Genomic DNA, 19269 nt, shown 5'->3' with positions numbered 1-19269 from the left:
TCACATGCCATGCAGGGGTTTGTAGCTGTCTTAATCCTTTTGTCTCCCTGTAGGCTCAGAAGCCAGGTCTGCAGGTGGTCACTGGGCAGCTGCCCCACACAATTTTGTCTTTCTCAGCGCCTCCAAACCTGCAGCCCTTTTTCCTCAACGGCTTTCACAAAGGATCCCTGAAAACTGGTGCTCCTGGCAAAGCCAACCAACCCAGTGTGCCAAAAAAGGTAGCCTCCCTGCAAATCCCATAGAGTCCATGTCACAGTGCCAGGTTTCAGGCCCTCTAACTTTGAGAGCAGACTCGTAAGGGATATCGGAGGCTGGATATACAGGAATCACTTCTCTGCACCAGCATTGCTGCCCACAGTGTTACAGTGAAGGAAAGTGAAAAATAATGTCCCAGATGAAACTCCCAGAGAGATTTAAAGAGGCATGTGTAGCTATCTGAGCTGGAGTTCCTCCAGGGTACTTGGACCATTATTCCTACTCTAACGAACCGTGGAATGGATCTTTAATGATCATAGTAACGGCTAAGGCCTTCACACAGTAGTTTTAGTACATCTCTGGGGCACTGGTTCAGTGCTGAGTCACCAACACCACTTCCTGTAATACCTTGGGTTTCATTTGGAGAGCTCTCTTCTGAGATCTGTCCCCACCCTCTCTGCTAGGTTTGTGAGATCTGATGCTCTCTGAGCCTGCCGACTTCTCCACAGCCAGTGTTTTGTGGACAGTTTTTTGTTTCCAAAGCAGACTCATTACGGAGAGGAAAGGGTAAAACAACGATTCTAGGCTGTTGCATACAGATTACATTGAATATACTGTAGGGATAGTCCTCTTGTGTCTCTGTGAAGTGCTGGGGGAATCCACCCACCAAAACAGATGAGCTCCTCCTCACCCCAGGGCAGTCCTGTGGTGATTTGTGGCATGGGTGTGTTCCAGGAGAGGATTTCCATTTGTGATTTTGGGGGCGGGGGGGATTGTACCATGCACACAGTGAAAGAAGGAGCAGAGATACCGAGAGCAGAAACAGTGTGGTTTCTGCCCAGCGTTAGCGGAGACCGAAGGGATGGTCTCTCCAGGATACATGGGAGCAGCCGTGATGTGGGAGATGAAATGGGCTTTCTGCCTGTTTACTCCTTTCTCCTTCATTCTAAACAGTCATCCTCACAGCCAGGCTCTCCTGCTGCCACTTCCCCATCCCAGATGGACCTTGAGCAGCAGCACCCGCACCCGTCCCTTTTCGGAACCCCTCCACCTCCTCTCCCTGGCTCCTCGGTGCCGATGAAAGAACCACCAGGCTATGAAGAGGCCACGAAGCAGCAGCCAAAGCCCCATGAGGTAAGAGCAGCCACTTCCTTGTGCTTCCATGAGGAACTTCTTGGGGAGTGTGTGGGAGGGCTACCCGCTGCAATTCAACATCCACGTTGGTCCCTGAATTCAGGGGGCAGCTGCCTAGGAAATGGAGAGACTGAAACACACCGGGGCCTTTTCTGATTGACCTTGAGCTGCACACAAGGAGTCAAGGTGAATTCCCTTGGCGTTTCAGTGGGAATGGAGTCACCTTCCATTTCACTCTTTGGCCCGTACGCCTGTTGAGACTGAGATAAGATAACTTCCTGCTTAGGGCGTGTCTACACTGCAGATGGAGGTGTAATTCTGAGCTTGGGTAGAGGTACACGTGCTAGCCTTATTGAACTAGCCTGCTAAAATAATCTGTGTGGCTGCGAGGGATTTGGTTAACTGCCGAGGACAATCCCTTCTAAGATCCTGTTGCGCATGCAATTGTGGCCCCACAGATACTTTTAGCACAGCGAGTAAGAGTAAGAGTATGTCTGCCCAAGCTGGGAATTACCCCTCCCAGCTGCAGTGTAGACATATCCTTAATACAGGGGGAATGGTGGGGCTGTAGGACCCCACACTGCTATAAACACCCTGCTTCCAGTAAAACCTTGGGGTGACAGAGGTCATTGGTGCCATGCTGCTATAGGCACCATCCTACCAGGTCAGTATGGAAAGGGGAAGGAGAAGGACCAGGACAGCAGATTCGCGGTTACTGTGTGTCTTTTAAGTGTGGGTCTAATTCATCACACTCTCTTCCCAGGAGAATGGCTGTTCGAGCCAACAGATGGACGACCTGTTTGACATCCTCATAGAGAGTGGAGGTGAGGAGAGAATCACTTGAGGTTTCTGGCTGGTCACCTCTGGGTTTGAGTCTATGGCTTTTGTAGCACTGAGCTAGTGTGACTCCCACTCTTTGGCTCCCCAAGAGGGAGCGGGGTTGGTGAGATTGGTCTTACCACTAGTGTACATATCCCCTGGCCTGGGCCCTTGCTTATTCTTCATTTGGTGCTGTCCTTAGCATAAGCAGGGTATGGTATGGCACTACAAAACAGACTTGTCAGGCACTGCTATAGTATATCATAAAGCTCCTGTGGCTGCTGCATTGCATCAGACCTATGGTTGCTCTGGGCTGGCCTCCCTCACATAGCCCTGGTCCTGGCCCATGATGGTTAAGGCAGGTTTAAAACTCCCCTAAGCCAGCCTACTGTGTAGCTAGGAGAGGTTTCTTGACCGCAGTTGGTGATCAGCGTGTGGCCCACAGTGTCAGGATTGAAGATGCTCTAGCTCATGAGGGATCTGACTCCCACTAACTGGAGCCTTTCATCACCCTGGGACTCTGTCTTCTTTCTTTACAGAGATTTCAGCTGATTTCAAGGAGCAGCCATCTCCAGCTGGGAAGGAGACATCAGTGTCTCCAGGATGCGCCTCGCCGCCCAACAGCCACCATTCTTCTGAGCTTCCCCTGCAGATGTTCCTTGGCCATACCAGCTGCATTAATCCTGTCACAGCAGGCCGGCTGGAGGACTTCCTGGAGAGCAGCACTGGCCTCCCCCTTCTGCCAGCAGGCCACGATGGGCCTGAGCCCTTGTCCCTGATAGATGACCTCCATAGTGAGATGCTGAGCAGCTCAGCCATTCTGGACCACCCGCCTTCACCCATGGACACGTCAGAATTGCACTTTGCCCATGAGCCTACAGGGGGACTAGCCCTGGACCTAGCTGAGGCTAACTTGGACAGCATGGATTGGCTGGAGCTTTCGGGGGGCCCTGTCATGAGCCTTGCTCCCCTAAGCACTGCAGTCCCCAGCCTCTTCTCCACAGACTTCCTTGATGGACACGATCTGCAGCTGCACTGGGATTCTTGCTTGTAGCTCTCTGAACTGAGATGGAAGGGAATGGGGGGGAGGGCACAGGCATGGTGGCAGGGGGAGAGGCCAGTCAACCAAAAATGAGCCCCTTGAGTGTAAACTCTTCCCCCAGTCGTGACCTCCTGTAGTGAAACTCGTACCATTGGGAAGGGCTGGCACAGCTGTTGGTGGGTCATTGTGCTCACTGGGGCTACAATCAGCAGGTTAGAGCAGAGCAGTAACCATAGCTGTCAGGGGACAGGGGCTGCAGGGGTCTGAGACTGGCTGGTTCCCTGCCTATACCCCTTCTCTAAAGCTGAAATAACACCACTGTATGGCAGGGAGACCTCCCCTGCTCCCTTGGCTTGCAGGAACAGCTCAACTGGGAGCCTGGAGAGGGGAGTGGTATGGGGCAGCCTAAACGCAATTAGGAAACAAAGGGGTTTATGCTGTTCTGGGAGGGCGGAAGGGTGAATGGTCACTGACAGGGACTCCTTGTGTTAGGCAGCAGCTCAGCTATTCCTCCCAGCTGCTGTTTAAGGAATGGGGAGTGCTCCCTTGAGCACTGTGAGCCATGGCCCCGCTCTTTCTCCAGGCCAGAGCCGTCATGCCAGTCTCACAGGAGAGGCTTCAGGCCAAAGGGATGCTCGAGCAATAAGACACGTTCCACCAGAGGCAGTACAAGGGATTGGAGAGGTTAGGATCTGCTGTGTGGCTGGAGGGGCGAGAGCTACATCGGGGAATGACCAGGCAGCGCACCCTTCTCTCTGGGGAGCCCTACAGTCACAGATGCTAGTGCCCAAAGACATACCCTCCCTCTAGCAGGTCAGACACTTGCTTATTAGGGGCCCTGTGCTAAGCCCTTCATACAACCCAGAATGAGAAACCAGACCAGGGAGAAGGGGATCATGACTGGAAACTCAGTCCTCCCATGAGCAAAGTGGAGTAACTTGCCACAGGAGCTTGCAGGGCACGGCAATTTAAAACTCAGGCAGTCAAAGGGGCTCATGAGCTTTCTGCCACTCAGGTGGAAGGGCGACTACATGGCCTCCACTTTCCAGCTCTGAGGTGCTGTTACTCATGGTAGAGCAGGTACTTGCCTAGAATCCCATAGGGTCGAGCTTCAGCTTTGTGTGTGTGGCTTTTGCAGGGCTCTGATCCTGGGTGGGGTGTTGGGTGGGAGGAGGGGTAGGTGTGTCCTCTGCAGCAGGTGTAAGAGTCATGGCTGCAGCCCAGAAAAGGCTAAGCCTGCTGCTGGGTTCATGCTGCACAAAAGGAGACTTTGGCCCAAGCTGCATTATGGTGCTAAAGTCCTGCTCTTTCGATCGGGGCCCCAGCCTCCCGCAGACCTGGGGTGGGCCAAGAATCCCAACACCGAGGCTGCAGCAGGCCCTTTGCCCATTCTGCCCCCTGGGGTTGGTACTCAGTCTGCAGCCCAAGCCGTGGGGACAGGGAGACTTCCCTGCTGCTACAGGGCTTCACAGAAACGAAGGGGAGAGGGCAAGCCTGAGCGGTGAGCGCCAGCTGTGCTCAGGCTGCCCTGCAGCAGTGGCAGACATTTCCTTGCAGGGCAGGGCTCTGGGAGGCGTGTGGAAGGCGTCCCTAAAGCAGGTGCAATGGCAGGACGTTCTCTGCTGGGCTGTGCCATGTTCTCCCCAGTCCCAGAGGAGTAAAAGGAAAATAAATCCATTTTCTTACTAGAAATTTAACAACCAGTCTCCCTTCCACCCCACATTTTGACCTACCCCTGTGAACTCCCTATGCTGCAGTAGGGTGGGGATTTTAGCTTAGTTTATGGGACCTAGAAATGGCTGCCTCAACCTCAAGTGGCTTTGGTAATTGTGGCTGAGTTTGGAGTGGGGGGCCTGCTTTAACTTCTTATTAGTCCTAGTTCCCTTCTAGGCTTGTTCTGTCTCTGGTCATTCATCATCCTGTGTGTGAAAAGTGAACCAGCCATGCTGTTTGGATCCTCCCCTCTTCTGCCCCAGACAGGTGCTGGTCCTGTGGGAAGCGGGTAGGTCTGCTGAATATCATGTCAGTGTATCTTACACTGTGTATCATGTGTATCAGTGTATCATGTCAGTCCCTGGGAAGAGACATGCCTCAGGGTTGGGGAGGGTGTCATGTTGTTTTCTTGCCTCTTGGTACCTGCCCTTCATTAGTAGCTAAGGAAGACACTCTGTACACGCGTATATACCGCTCTAGCTGTTCTTGAAGGGAAAGTGGGGAGGAGTTGCATCCACCCTCCTACTCTGTGTCAAGGCATAAACAGCAGCTGGGCATGGTGTAGCTGAATCACAGTGGGGGAGTGTGTCTTGCTTTGCTGGAGTCCCTTCTGCTTGTTCTGGGAGGAGAGCTGGTATTTTAATTCTGTGTGGTTTGGGGAGGAGATGGAATCAGGCCATGGCTTAGCTGTTCTAGCCTTATTGCACGTGCCAGTGAAAGCAGATTGCCTTTTTCTACTAGTCTCAATGCTGAAGCTGTGCTGCCTTCCCTACTCCAGTGGTGTTGTGGAGAAGCCATGTGTCCTGAGCTTTAGAGCAGTTGTGTAACTGTCCTTGTTCCCATTCTCCCCTCCCTCTCCTGGGCATGAATGGACTGCTGAACCAGGCTTCTCGCTCATGGTCTGGAATAGCCCTAGCTGAGCTCTCTCTTGTGTATCAGGGCAGTAGAAATAATCAGTTCTTTCCTGGGGGGCTCACACCACCAGGGCTGCTGCATCTGTTCTGCCCAGAACTCTACATATCACTTCACCCTTTGGAGTCTGAGCACGGTGTCTATGTACATGCACCCACCTGAATCACTTACTCAGTGCTCTTGGGGTTAAAGAAATTGTGTATGAGGCAGAACAAACCCATGTCGTTTAACCCTTGGGACCCAGGCTGGAGGGGCTTCCAGCCTAACCTAAACTGCTCCAGTATTGTGTGAAAACCAGGCTGTCAGTATGGCCTTGGAGGCTGTTTTTCTGTGTACCCCAGTGATCCCTGGCCCCCTACTGGAGCCTAGCTAATTTTTTTTGTACAAATAAGAACCTAAATACAACAGAGTTAATATTAAGCAGAAAACAAATTATCAAAGTGCAATGAGGTAATGCGGGAAGGTGGCATCAAACCAGTTCCCCGGGTGGGGTAGGGGGAGAGGGTGGGTGTACCAGGTTGCTCGCCCCTGCTGCTGGGGGAGTGCAAAATCCACAGGGGGCTATTGCTGCATAGGTTAGAGGCCTAAGCCCCTCTGTGGACTGAGGTAGCTGGTATTGAAATGATACTAGAGCTGGGCTCTCATTGCTGGTGGTGCTTCTTGGTGGAGGGTCAGGTGGGGAGGTGGCCTGTACTGGGGACAATTAAAACCCTCTCTTCCAGAGAGTGACTCAGAGGTCCTTGCTGAGAAGCAGGATCATCCACTTCTCTGTACTCTTGGAGATGTTCCGGCAAGAGGCCCTTTTGCATCTTTCACAGAAAGACAGAAGCCTGATGTTCTGCCTCTACCTTGAATGTAACTCTGAATCTTTCTGCTGTAAACCACTACTTGTGTATTTGAGTTGCGTGTACTCTCCCTTCCGCTATGCAGCATGAGCAAGGGCTGATCAGCACAGTCTGAGGCAATAGGCTCCAGCATGAACACTCAACTGGAAAAAGACAAGAGTTAAGAGGAGAGAGAATGGATCCTTACATTGAATTATTTTTTCAAATATTTGGAAAAAAATCCATTTTATTAAAAAATAAAGAAAAAACATGATCAAAAGCTCTGTCTTGTAGGCAGTGGTGAAGGGAGAGATACAGGGACATCTCTGCCCTCGCAGGCTGAGATCCCTTCATCTTTGTCTTTGAAATGGAGGTATGGGAAGCGAGGAGGAGGTGTTATTTGTACCTACAGCAGCTTCCCAGCATGCTTGGTCTCGTTTTCAAATGCTGTTGAATTTTGTTCTTGGTGATTGGGCAGAAATGATGGGAGGCACCGGCAGGGACATTTCCATACACGGAGGGGAACTAACCGCCTGCACATAAACAGCAAGTTTCTCTTTGTGCTTTCTTCCCTGAGGACAGATTTTAACCCACTTCCTTTTCTCCAAGACTAGTAAGATGTCTTCCCCTTGGTTCAATGTGGAGGGGAGTGGGAGATCCAGTTATTTAGTTATGTGCCCTGATGTGTGCTCTGCTTTACGACATGTATGCACCCTGCACTCTTGACCAGAGATTGTAAATAACTGTGTCAGTGGGTGAGTGCCTGTGAAGTGCAGGGTCTTGTGCTCCCAGCTGAAAGGACATAGGGAGATATGGACCCATCACCACTCCAATTCTTAACTGCCTACAGCTCAAGCTAGAGCAACTGCAGTGACAGCTGCTTCCTGGCCTATTAGTTTTGGGTTTTTCCCCCCCAAGTTGTTGCACAACTTTGGGTGGGGGAGGGACTCTGAAATTCTTGCTCCTTCAGCCTTTGTGGTCTATGGCACTTACCCAGATTATACTTAAGACGCTGAGGTTCCAGCCCTGTCAGAGCTGCCACAGGTCTTTTCCTTATAGTGATAGGATCTGTAGCTGTCTGTAGTGCCTCAGAAAAATCTCACGTCCCATCCAAGTGCAAAGTCTGCATGGAGGTTTAAGGGCAGGTCCCACAAGGATAGAGAGGCTAGACTGAGGCTCCTCTTCAAGGAACACTCCTCAGCCCCAGCAGGGCCTGATTTCTAGCCTCAACCTCTCAGGCCATACCGGTGACGTCTAGACTCAGTTTCAGAGCTGAAGGCCTCTAAAAGAAGAAAGCCACTTTCTCCTGCCAGAGACTTCTTCACCCAAGCAGCACCAAGAGGCACCTTCCTTGGTGCTATCTGACACCTCTAGCAGATGCATCTAGAACCAAGATGACCACCTCAAGAGCACCAAAACCAACAGCCTCTTGAAGCCTCAGAAACCACTTGGACAGCCCCCAACCAACTGCAAGTGCCTACCTACATACAACTCCTAGGCTATGTCAGCCTCTACATTCATTATGCCAGATGCAAGGCGGCATCTCAGAAGGTCAAGCCTTGCTAAGGATTATGTATACCCCAGTCTTTCCAAACAAATCACTGTGCTTCCATGAGTACTAGTCTCTCTTAGGTGGAAACCCCATTCTCAAGTCTGCCACCCTCAAAAATTTTCACACTGGCTGCCTCTTTTGGGTGGGGTGCTACAGCACAGGGAAAATGGTCCTCACAAAAGAGATCGCTCCAAATCAACATCCTGGAACTAAGGGAAGCACACTACTCATGTTAGCACTTATTTCATGACAGAAAGGGCCCCCCTGTCAGGGTAACGGTGGACAACAGTGCAGCTCTGTATTATGTAAACTGATGAGAGGGAGTAAGATCTTGGTCCTCATATGCAGAATGGCTGTGGTTCTGGTACATCTCTCCTCACATAGATACTTCAGTGGTTTACCAGCAGTTGCGAAGTCCCTGCTTTCTCATCCTTGAGACTTACTTCTGATTGATAGCCATCACCTCAGCCAGAAGAATGAGAGAACTCAGGGGGTCTCATGGCAGATCCACCATCCACTATGTCCTAGCGTGACAAGGTCACGCTGCACCCCCATCCTTGATTCCTCCCTGAAGACTTGTTGGAATTTCACACCACCCAAGATAGCCATTTACTGGTATTTTATCCTCAGCCACTACCTTGAGGGAGGAAGCTAGTCTCCAAACATTAGATGTAAGTAGGGCCCTTGCCATCTACCCTGCCAGGATTAAGACTGTATCCTTGGCCAAAAGGATGAGGGGACAGCTGATTTCAACTCAGCCTGTCCAAGAGGGTTTGATTGTAGCTTGACCTGCTGTGAAATATCCCCCTGAACAAGTGAAGGCTCAGTCCACTGCTCTAACCTTCTTTAAGGACATCGCCATCTCAGAAACCTGCAGGGCTGCAACCTGCTCCTTGGTTCACACATTTGTCAAACATTACACTATCAGCCCTGCATCCACAGCTGACATGACCTTGGGTGACAGTCCTCCAACCTGTCTTCAGTTCACCTCACCACCCGCCTCTGTGTTGACCTACTGCTTAGAGAGGCTCCAGTGTAGGAGATTCCTCAGGTCAGAGAGAGGCTACCTAGCTGTACAGTAATGTGAGGTCTTCAAGATGTTTTATGCCTCAGGGTGTTCTACCTCCTGCTCGTCTTCCAGGTGTTGTAGTAGAGAAGGAATTGGAGCAGCAGTGGGTTTACACTGCCCTGTATGTCCCCACTTGGAGTGCGAGGTGTGATACTGCAACACTGTTTAGTCTCTGGTAAGAGTGTAGGGTGTGTGCACATCCTACAGTGGAGCACCCCCAAGGAGCAGGTGTCCTACAGTGGATCCAGTCCTGCTAGAGTAGAAATAGGCTGGCATGCCCTGTGTTCATCCATACCCTCTCCCATTTGTCTCCAACCTTCTTGAGGTTTCCATCGGTCATGTTTAGGACACAGGAGTACACAATTCCTAAAGAGCTGTCAAGTGAGGCTCTCCTGTTTTCTTTGCTTCCCTCATGGAAGTATAAAGGGCACCTTACCTCTTAACCGTGTTCAGCCCTGGACTCTGTTTTGAGACAGTCTCTCTTCCCCACTACCCTACACTGAGGCATGTGGTTGCCTTACCAAGAACACTCCTCGCCGCCCCCCTCCCTTTTTTTCTTGACAGATGAAAAAGTTCAGAACAGCTTTTCCTGCTGTGTCTTTTTACACTGATAAGTACCAGGGGATGTGATTTTTATTTGTACAGTTTAAAACTGTTGTTGACAAACATCACCCTTAGAGGTGTCCTGAACATTCCATCCCCCTATGCTCTCACTAGTTCTGGTACCTGCTTTAGTCAGCAAGCCAGGGTTTACATAGTCTTTCCTGGCCCTACTGTTGCGCTGTAGAATTGGTGCTAATGCAGTACCCACAGCTGAATATTCTGTTCTGCAACACAGAGGGGCACCTTTCCCTGCAGGGGTGGGGATACAATTCGGTGTGCCTATAAGTCACACTGCTCTTGTTTGCTACCACTGCACAGTGCAGCCTTGTCCAATTTGCTAAATTCCAAACCAAGCCATAAAGGATTAAGACCCATTTCAGCTGGAGACAGGGACAAAAGAGATGAGATGATTTCAGGGTCACTGAGTGAGATAAAGACTAATTCACTGCTCCTTTAAAGCCATTCCTCTTTCCCTCCAGGAGCACAAAGGGCAGGCATCCATCTTAAACCCCCCAAAGACCTGCAAAAGCAAAGCAAAAGGCTCATCTGCCAGCCCCTGCTGGAGAAAACCACCAAAGCTCTCCCAAGATGCACTTTATTTACAATCCCAAAGGCTAAAGGAAAGTAAGATTCTAGTGTTATTTCATGAATAGTTTGTGCTCACAAACAAGTGCTTTCATTGATAAAGTCACAGACTCCATGGAACAGAGCTACCCTACAGAAGTAGTGATGCTCCACTCCTAGCTTACAATCCTCAGCCTCTTCCCACAGGGCAGGGGCTGAGTTAGTCTCCCTGAGCCAGCTCAGGCCTGAACCCATTTCCTGAGCTAAGATGATGCCAAAATATACAGATATGTCTAGAGATCATTTACAGATTTTTGGTTAATTTAAAACAACACAGCTAGAGGCTAAACTGACAGCATGATACTCCCTCAGGCTAGGGGAGAACGGGGGCTTCCCTCCACACTTTTGAGAAAAGGCCCCATCCCCTAAGGCAGTTGTAGTTGGTAACTGGCTGCTCCCTTAGGCACATCTTGTCAGCACCCCTATCTGTCCCTGTCAGTACTAGGGCAACAAGACAAAAAATCTTTCACAGAAGGAGGCTCCCAAAGCACAAGTGACAGGGAAGCTGAGGTCAGCCAGTGGTTCTGCTGCCTCTCCCCCTTTTCCTGCCACAGGCTGGTGAGAAACACACAGCTCCCCCCGCAGCCGCAACAGACCCCGCAGTTATCAAGCGGCCAGGAGAAGCTGCCTCTTCAGCTGCTGCCCTCACGTTCTGAGCTACAGTGGCACTTGGAAATGTTGTACAGACACAAAGATCTGCTCACTAACCCCTAGGACAGGAGGGAGAGGGGGTCATGAGGCAGATAAGAACCCTCTCCCAGAGGAGCAGCAGGGTGGGGCAAAAGGGAAGCTAGAGATCTGGCCAGTGGAGTGTTCCCCCCCCCCCCCCCCCCCCCCCCGAGCAGTGCTTACAGCTGGGGGCAAGGGAACACATGGGAATGGGAGCTGGGGAGCTGGGCAGCTGGTGCAGGGTGCACTGCACAGGCTGGGGAAAGGATTTCTGCCTGCAAGACCACACCATGCCTTCAGAAGACTAACCACACACAGCCCTCCACCCACCCATTGCCTCAGGTGCAGTGCCCGCCGAGCTGGAGAGGCTGTCGCTTCAGCTGGGCTGAGAGCAGTCACGGGTGAGGGCGGGAGAGGAGTGTGTGTTGCGTGTGGCAGTCTAGAAGGTCCGCAGTGGGTTGGGTCAGCCATCTATGTCCCAGCTGAAGAGATGGTGCTTCACCAGCATGTCCTGCACTCCTTCCTTCAGTGGCTTCTTCTCCTTCTCCTGCAGGAGGACAGGAAAGGGCCAAGAGTCACTAAGCAGCCATATGCAGGTGTCATCGGACGCTACGTGCAGGTGGGGGAGAAGGGGAGTGACTTCTGTAGGCAGCTGCTGCTCCCCACCGCTTGCTCTCTCTCCCTCCAAGCCCACTGTCTCAACCCTGCAGTCTAGTTGGGGTATGGAGGGAACAGGGAACGGGTGCTCAGGGAGACCACCTGCCCCTGGCCCTTGCTGCTGGTGCAACTGAATGAGTCAGAACCTTGTTCTCCAAGGGTCCAGTGCTCACGCTCCTAGCCAAGAGAGGACAAAGCAAGCAGAGAAGCCACGCTCCTTGGGGTATGAATAAGAACCGGTGTGGGAAGAGCCTGCAATTTGCTCCACCCTCACTAACCCCACCAGGGGGGCAGAAGCTGATCCTCTTTTCAAACACCCAGGATGGTGTCGGTGATTCTCAGGAGATCGAAAACCTACCATATTGCAGAATCCTGCGCAGCTGAGGAGCCTCGCCCTGGCTCTGCCAGACCCAGGCAGAGGCTGCTCCACCAGGAAGGGACTGTTCCTTGGCTCACAAGGTGGGGAGACGACCAGACATCAAGTTCAGTGTCAATTTGGGTCAAGTCCCCTTGAATAAAGTGCTTTCTGCAGCCTGGGGGCTGTTTAACGTGCAAGGAAATGGGGAGGGCAGGCTACTTCTGGGGCAAGGGGGGGCGTCCAGGCCCACTCTCAGCCTGGTCACTCACCTCTCTCTTTATAGGAAGTTCCCAGTCCTGAGAGAGACTGAATGCAAATCTGGAGAGGACTCTGCAATACAAGGCAATGGTTACGCCCTTACAAAACCAGCTATGCCATGCATCTGTAGCAGACTTGCAGCTTTTATTAGCAAAAGAGAGACATGTTTCTAGCCCTCAGGCTGTGGAAAAAAGCTTGAAAACATGACCTAATTGCAACTGATGCAGAGATGTCTGCCTGGGTCTGCAAGCAGCCTGAAACAACAGTTCAGAGAGGTGTGAACTGCCCCATGCATCTTAATGGGAAGTTAACAACAACATCCACTGCTCTGGGGCCCTGCCCCCACCACCCAGCAGAGGACTATATGTCACAGGAGGAGGAGGGTGCAGTAGGTTCAGACCAACCCAATACACCCTGGGGGCTTCTACAGCTGCTTCTCCCCACCTCTCTGGGACAGGAAGCGGGGACGCCCGCTCAGCATTGCCACTCCAAGCAGTAAGTGGACCCAGAGCGGGCGCAGAGGGGAACCGTCAAGCACTGGAATACCTTCTTTGGGCCTTGCCCTCACCCCCCAGGGCTGGGGTTCTCACCACACACACACACCCCTTGAGAGAAACAGAAGCAGCTGAGCTCACCCCAGTGTCAAACAGAAGCGTGGGAGCTGATCCTCAAACCCTTCTGCAGACAGCTAATGTCTGCCCAGCGAGGGGAGGATGGAGAGCACTGAGCCTCCTCCCCCTGGTCCCGATGGAGAAATTGAGCTCAGTGAGCTCGCCAAGGCCCAGCAGCGACAGCGCTGGGACTAGAGTTTCACAGGTGCTCGCTCATTCCTCAACAGCTCCTCAGGGCTCCCTCCCCCGGTCAGTACCGAACCCAGAGGGCCAATAAAGGTGTTCATGGCAAATCCTTCATTACATGGCAACAGAGAGCTGCCCCCATTCGATCCTGGGCTTCAGCTCCCCACGGTACATTCCACCCATGCCCCAGCAGGCTTAGTCTCAGCCTCACCCCTTGGTGGCTCTCCTTGTTCACCCATGGCCTTTCGGCACTTGGCCAGCTGAGCCCCCGTCAGGGCTTGAAAGTTCTTGCCATACACTGTCCCTTCAGCCAGGCCGTTTTGTTGCATGGTTGGAGTTTCCAAAGGAACCTGCTCTCATGTCCTGACGGTGGGCAAGGTTGGGGTGTGGGGTATCAGGAGCAAAGAAGCAGCTACATGCAGACAACTGCAGCTTTTTCAATGGAAAACCTTCTCCCTGCTTCAAGAACATCCCAAGGAGAATGGGGGATCCTGAGCTGCAGCAATGGGGAACATCATAGCTGCTCCAGGCCGGCTGCCAGCTCCTGGGATGGGAATCTGTCACACTCCAGCCCCGGGAAAGGGGGATGGAAGTAACAGGCTGGTGAAAGGGCACAAGCCATTTCCAGCGGGAAGAAGGGAGGTAGAGGCAGTGATGGAACGTGTGTCAATGACACAGGCTTGGCCTGGAGCTGGTTCTTGAGACAGCATCAGAGCTCCCAGGAACTGGTTCATTTCCCCTCCCCACAGCAGTGCTGGAGGGGACAGGAGTGCTGGGGGTGGGGAAGCCCAAGCCCACCTGCTGCTCCTCCAGCAGGGCAGGTGTGGATGGGTACGGAGAGAAGCCATTCAGTTTGCTTCAGCTCTGCCACTAGGTTGAAGCCCTCACCATCTCGCCATTTAAGCTGGAACTTGTCCTCTGGCTGGCTTGATGGCGGACTCCCATCTAGGCCTCCAGTTGCTGAGCCTGCAGCCAGTCACCCTTCCTGGCTGAGCCTTTGGGGAACAAATCATCTCGCTACCAGTCCCAGTTCAGGCACTGTCAGCAGCTCCTCCTCCCTGCCGGATTCACACTGGCCAGCCCCACTAGGTGCTAGACTCTGGGGAGCATGGGTCCTTCAAGCAGGGAGGGGTTTTGTAGGTTGCTCCATTACAGCAGGCTCAGTGCAAAGCAGCTAGAGGCCTGAGAGCAGCAGCCACCTGTGTGTAGATGCTGCTTCCCACACATACCCTCACCAGGCCCTGCTCTTAATCAGAAAGTGAGAGAGAGAGTTCCATTCAGCCAAACCCAGTGTAAACAGCAGCTGCTTCTCTGGGGCGTTTGGGAGGAAAACCCCAGGAGTGGGGTGCAGCTCTGCTGGCAGAGCTCTGTGAGGACGTGAGTGTGACACGAATGGTTATTGTGGCAGGTTACACAAACGGCAGACCACCTGCTCACTGCAGCACGATAGCCAGCTGAATGCTCAATAGCAAGGGGTCAGCAAAGGCCAGGAGGGCGCTGCAGCACACAGGGCCATACTCACCTGAGCTCACACTTGATCTGTACCCAGCCGGGACTGCGCAGGAAGGACCAGGGATGGAACCATTTCTCCACTGTCTGCAGGCTTGAGCACAGCACCTCCAGCCACAGGTGCAGGACCTGCTCACTGCATGAAGGGAGGGGGAAGAGTCACTAGGAGCCAGGGCCGTTATCAGAGGACTGGGTGACCCCTCCCTCTGGGACACACAGTTTCCAATCCAGCCCCTGACCGCAACTCATCATTCTCTTCCCCTACAGGAACAGGGAGGACACCAGGGAATTGCTCCCTCAGGGGAGAGTTTGGGTTGAGTGTACCTGAAAATAAGGCACTGGCTTCTGGTCAGTGCTCTGCTCCTGCCCAGTGCTGGTGGCCACTAGGGATGTAAAAGATTAAACTGTTAACTGGTAAGCATTAGGCTTACCATTAACCAGAACTTAACCATTAACCCCTGTGCTGTGCCGGGCGGGCTGGAGCGGTGCCGGACACACCAGGCCGGCGAGACCCCAGCCCCTGTCGCCGTGCTGCCGGACCAACATCAGTTAACTGTTAACCATTAAACGATATAATTTTAATCATTTAACTGGTTAACTTTTTCAACAAATATTTACATCCCTAGTGGCCACTTGGGGGACGACAGAGCTTGGTGACACAAGCTGTGTGGGGGAGGAGACTAAAAAACTACTGATTCCCAGCTTGTTCCAAACCCCCCGCAACCTCCTGCCTGTTCCCCAGATCCCCTGCCCACCCCAACCTGGCCCCACCCCCTCACCTCACTGTCCCGCCTCCTACTCACTCCCATCTCCCAGCCTGCCCCAAGCTCATCACCGAAGCAACGCTCAAGGAAATGGGCTGAATGACTCACTTGAGTCCAACACAGATGAGGGAGCGAAGCTTCACGTCCATCTGAGCGTGCGCAGCATCGTGCGTCATGTTCACGGACTGCACTGCCTGCCGGGCGGGGAGGAGGTAGTTACTACTTTCCCCAGGGGGCTCCCACATGGAGAGCCGCTACAGCTACACAGCCTAGTGCACGCTCTCCCTGCAGTTCTCCTTCGCTCAGTACCATCCCAGAGCTCAAAGGAGGACTTGTGGCACCTTAGAGACTAACCAATTTATTTGAGCATAAGCTTTCATGAGCTACAACTCACTTCACCAGAGCTCTGTTTACCACTTCCTGTAGGCATCACCAGGACCACAGCTCCTGTAGCCTTCCCTACAGTGCCGCCTGCTGGGAGAGGCTCAGAACAACTGAACAGGCTGCACAGACCAGGGGAGGTGCAGAGGTGGGTCTGGTTGTTTGCCAACCCTTCAGGATTGGCCTGGAGTCTCCAGGAATTAAAGGTTAATCTTTAATTAAAAATATGTCATGTGATGAACTCTCCAAGAATACATCCAGCCAAAACTGTCAACCCTAGTCTGGCTCCTGTGCGGGCAGGGCAAGGTACTCACCCGGTAAAGCAGCTCTTCTGGAGTCAGAACTTTTCCATCTTCATCGAGTCTATAAAACCAAAGCAGAGACCCACGTTACCCCACAGAGTCATCTGCCAACTCAGGCAAGACACGGCTTGGCAGGAGCGCACCCCAGAGATGGGAGCCACGCTGCTCGGAGAAACACACAGCTCAGCTACTGCCACCAGGAGACTGGGGCTGTGGGTCCCGATGCTGGCTACTGCTAGGGGCTGAGAGACAGCCACAGCCATACCACATGGGAACTGGGGGTTTTTAGAGACAAGAACCACCTGTTGGCCCCATGTGCAGTCTGTGTCAGTATGGCTCCACTCGCAGTCCCAGGCGGGGCAATGCAGGGCCCTGCCCATTCGGAAGAAGCAACATGTCACGGCCCAGAAGAAAAGCACGACCTTTCCAGGCGGGAGAGAGGAGTGCAGGCTTGACAAGGAGGACTTGGGGCAAGAGGATGCGAGCCTGTCAGTATGACTAGAGCAGCCTCACCTGTAAGTCTTACAGAGCACGAGGCGGGAGTACACTGAATCGAAGTCTCGTTCCACCTCCCGTCCGGCGGCCTGACGGGAAGAGGATGCAGTCAGACCTACAGGCTGTTGACAGCACCCCCGCCCTCACATACAGAACCTCCAGCAGGAGCACCCCACACACAGCGGAGGCAGGACACACCTCAAAGTGCCCAGCAGGGAAGAAAGCCGAGTGAAGGCTGTGTTACTGCGGTCTTGCTGGACCAGAACCCAGCTATCCCTACATCCCCTGTCCCCGAGTGCTACTCTCACCTCTTCGATAAACAGCCAGGGGTGGCAGGGCCCGCCCAGCAGGGATGGCTTCTTTAACCCATGCTCAAATATAGACTTCAGCGCTGGACAGAGCGTCCCTCGAACCAAGTCTGTCACCCCCTCTGTGACCGAGTCGTCGCCAGCAATGGAGTACTGAGGAATGAAAGGAGTTAGCTCTTAGCCTCTCGGAGATGGAGACAGCGCCCCCAGAGCAGAGAGGTGTGGGGTGGGGACACAGAGCCATACCTCTTCTCCAGACAGGCCCTCCCACCCAGACTCCTCTATCTCCTTTCATCACCCACTCTAAACACTCCCCTACCCCACTCAGAGCCGACAGCCCCAGGGACTGGAAGCTGGTGCCTGAGCACAGAACTTGCTTTGCTGGGTTGTACTGATGTCCGGACTAGCAGGTCTGTGGGGAGCAGGGCTGGTTCCATCAAGACTTAGCTCTTGAGAGGTCCCCCTCCCCATGCTCTCACTGACCACAGCTGAGGGTCTCATTAACAGAGCTACTTGCTTCCCCGGCCACACTCAGGGCCCGATGCAGCCCATACATCTCTCTCCAGGCAGGGACTTTGAACTGTTGGAAGCCAGACATCCGCAAGGCCCCTGAAAGGATGCTCTTGAGGTTAACACCCAGGACTCTGGGTCAGAAGATGTGGGACTTATTCCTGACTCTGCACAGACTGTCTCTGTGACCTTTGGCAAGTCAATTCATCACTCTGTGCCTCGGACTCCTATCTGAGTTGCAGCTAGCAAGAGATGTTAAGAGTAACAAGAAGGGTTTCTTCAGGTATGTTAGCAACAAGAAGAAAGTCAAGGAAAGTGTGGGCCCCTTACTGAATGAGGGAAGCAACCTAGTGACAGAGGATGTGGAAAAAGCTAATGTACTCAACGCTTTTTTTGCCTCTGTCTTCATGAACAAGGTCAGCTCCCAGACTACTGCACTGGGCAGCACAGCATGGGGAGGAGGTGACCAGCCCTCTGTGGAGAAAAAAAGTGGTTCAGGACTATTTAGAAAAGCTGGACGAGCACAAGTCCATGGGACCGGATGCACTGCATCCAAGGGTGCTAAAGGAGTTGGTGGATGTTATTGCAGAGCCATTGGCCATTACCTTTGAAAACTCATGGTGATCAGGGGAGGTCTTGGACGACTGGAAAAAGGCTAATCTAGTGCCCATCTTTAAAAAAGAGAAGGAGGAGGATCCGGGGAACTACAGGACAGTCAGCCTCACCTCAGTCCTTGGAAAAATCATGGTGCAGGTCCTCAAGGAATCAATTCTGAAGCACTTAGAGGAGAGAAAAGTGATCAGGAACAGTCAGCATGGATTCACCAAGGGCAAGTCATGCCTGACTAACCTAATTGCCTTCTGTGACGAGATAACTGGCTCTGTGGATGAGGGGAAAGCAGTGGATGTGTTACTCCTTGACTTTAGCAAAGCTTTTGATACGGTCTCCCACAGTATCCTTGCCAGCAAGTTAAAGAAGTATGGGCTGGATGAATGGACTATAAGGTGGATAGAAAGCTGGCTAGATTGTTGGGCTCAACGGGTAGTGATCAATGGCTCCATGTCTAGTTGGCAGACGGTATGAAGCGGAGTGCCCCAAGGGTAGGTCCTGGGGCTGGTTTTGTTCAATATCTTCATTAATGATCTGGAGGATGGCATGGACTGCACCCTCAGCAAGTTTGCAGATTACCTCTCCTCCCAGTTTAGTGTCGATACGCTGGAGGGTAGGGATAGGATACAGAGGGACCTAGACAAATTAGAGGATTGGACCAAAAGAAATCTGATGAGGTTCAACAAGAACAAGTACAGAGTCTTGCACTTAGGACGGAAGAATCCCATGCACTGCTACAGACTAGGGACTGAATGGCTAGGCAGCAGTTCTACAGAAAAGGACCTAGGGGTTACAGTGGATGAGAAGCTGGACATGAGTCAACAGTTGCCCTTGTTGCCAAGAAGGCTAATGGCATTTTGGGCTGTATAAGTAGGGGCATTGCCAGCAGATCGAGGGACGTGATCATTCCCCTCTATTCGACATTGGTGAGGCCTCATCTGGAGTACTGTGTCCAGTTTTGGGCCCCACACTACAAGAAGGATGTGGAAAAATTAGAAAGAGTCCAGCGGAGGGCAACAAAAATGATTAGGGGGCTGGAACACATGACTTATGAGGAGAGGCTGAGGGAACTGGGATTGTTTAGTCTGCAGAAGAGAAGAATGAGGGGGGATTTGATAGCTGCTTTCAACTACCTGAAAGGGGGTTCCAAAGAGGATGGATCTAT

General features: G+C 52.5%; 2 protein-coding genes across 5 annotated transcripts in view; one reads left to right on the top strand and one right to left on the bottom strand.

The window, feature by feature from the left end:
* The window catches only part of MRTFA (myocardin related transcription factor A), a 180842-nt gene extending 176492 nt beyond the window's left edge, over positions 1–4350 (top strand). For both annotated transcript variants that reach the window (XM_077830397.1, XM_077830390.1), the window contains exons 15-18: positions 54–218; positions 1150–1329; positions 2093–2153; positions 2688–4350. In XM_077830397.1, the coding sequence (XP_077686523.1) occupies positions 54–218; positions 1150–1329; positions 2093–2153; positions 2688–3202 (921 nt within the window). In that variant the 3' untranslated portion in view covers positions 3203–4350. The remainder of the gene's footprint in view (positions 1–53; positions 219–1149; positions 1330–2092; positions 2154–2687) is intronic.
* Positions 4351–6853: 2503 nt separating this feature from the next.
* SGSM3 (small G protein signaling modulator 3) overlaps positions 6854–19269 on the bottom strand; it is a 61914-nt gene continuing 49498 nt past the window's right edge. For 2 of the 3 annotated variants that reach the window (XM_077830416.1, XM_077830408.1), the window contains 7 exons: positions 16986–17138; positions 16696–16766; positions 16195–16243; positions 15608–15693; positions 14749–14871; positions 12441–12501; positions 6854–11703 (listed from right to left, as the gene is read on the bottom strand). In XM_077830416.1, the coding sequence (XP_077686542.1) occupies positions 11620–11703; positions 12441–12501; positions 14749–14871; positions 15608–15693; positions 16195–16243; positions 16696–16766; positions 16986–17138 (627 nt within the window). In that variant the 3' untranslated portion in view covers positions 6854–11619. The remainder of the gene's footprint in view (positions 11704–12440; positions 12502–14748; positions 14872–15607; positions 15694–16194; positions 16244–16695; positions 16767–16985; positions 17139–19269) is intronic. The other variant, XM_077830424.1, reaches the window with a different exon arrangement.

The sequence above is a fragment of the Eretmochelys imbricata genome, chromosome 1 (assembly GCF_965152235.1).
Source record: "Eretmochelys imbricata isolate rEreImb1 chromosome 1, rEreImb1.hap1, whole genome shotgun sequence".
Classification (NCBI taxonomy): Eukaryota; Metazoa; Chordata; order Testudines; family Cheloniidae; genus Eretmochelys; species Eretmochelys imbricata.
This window is presented reverse-complemented; position numbering and strand designations above follow the sequence as displayed.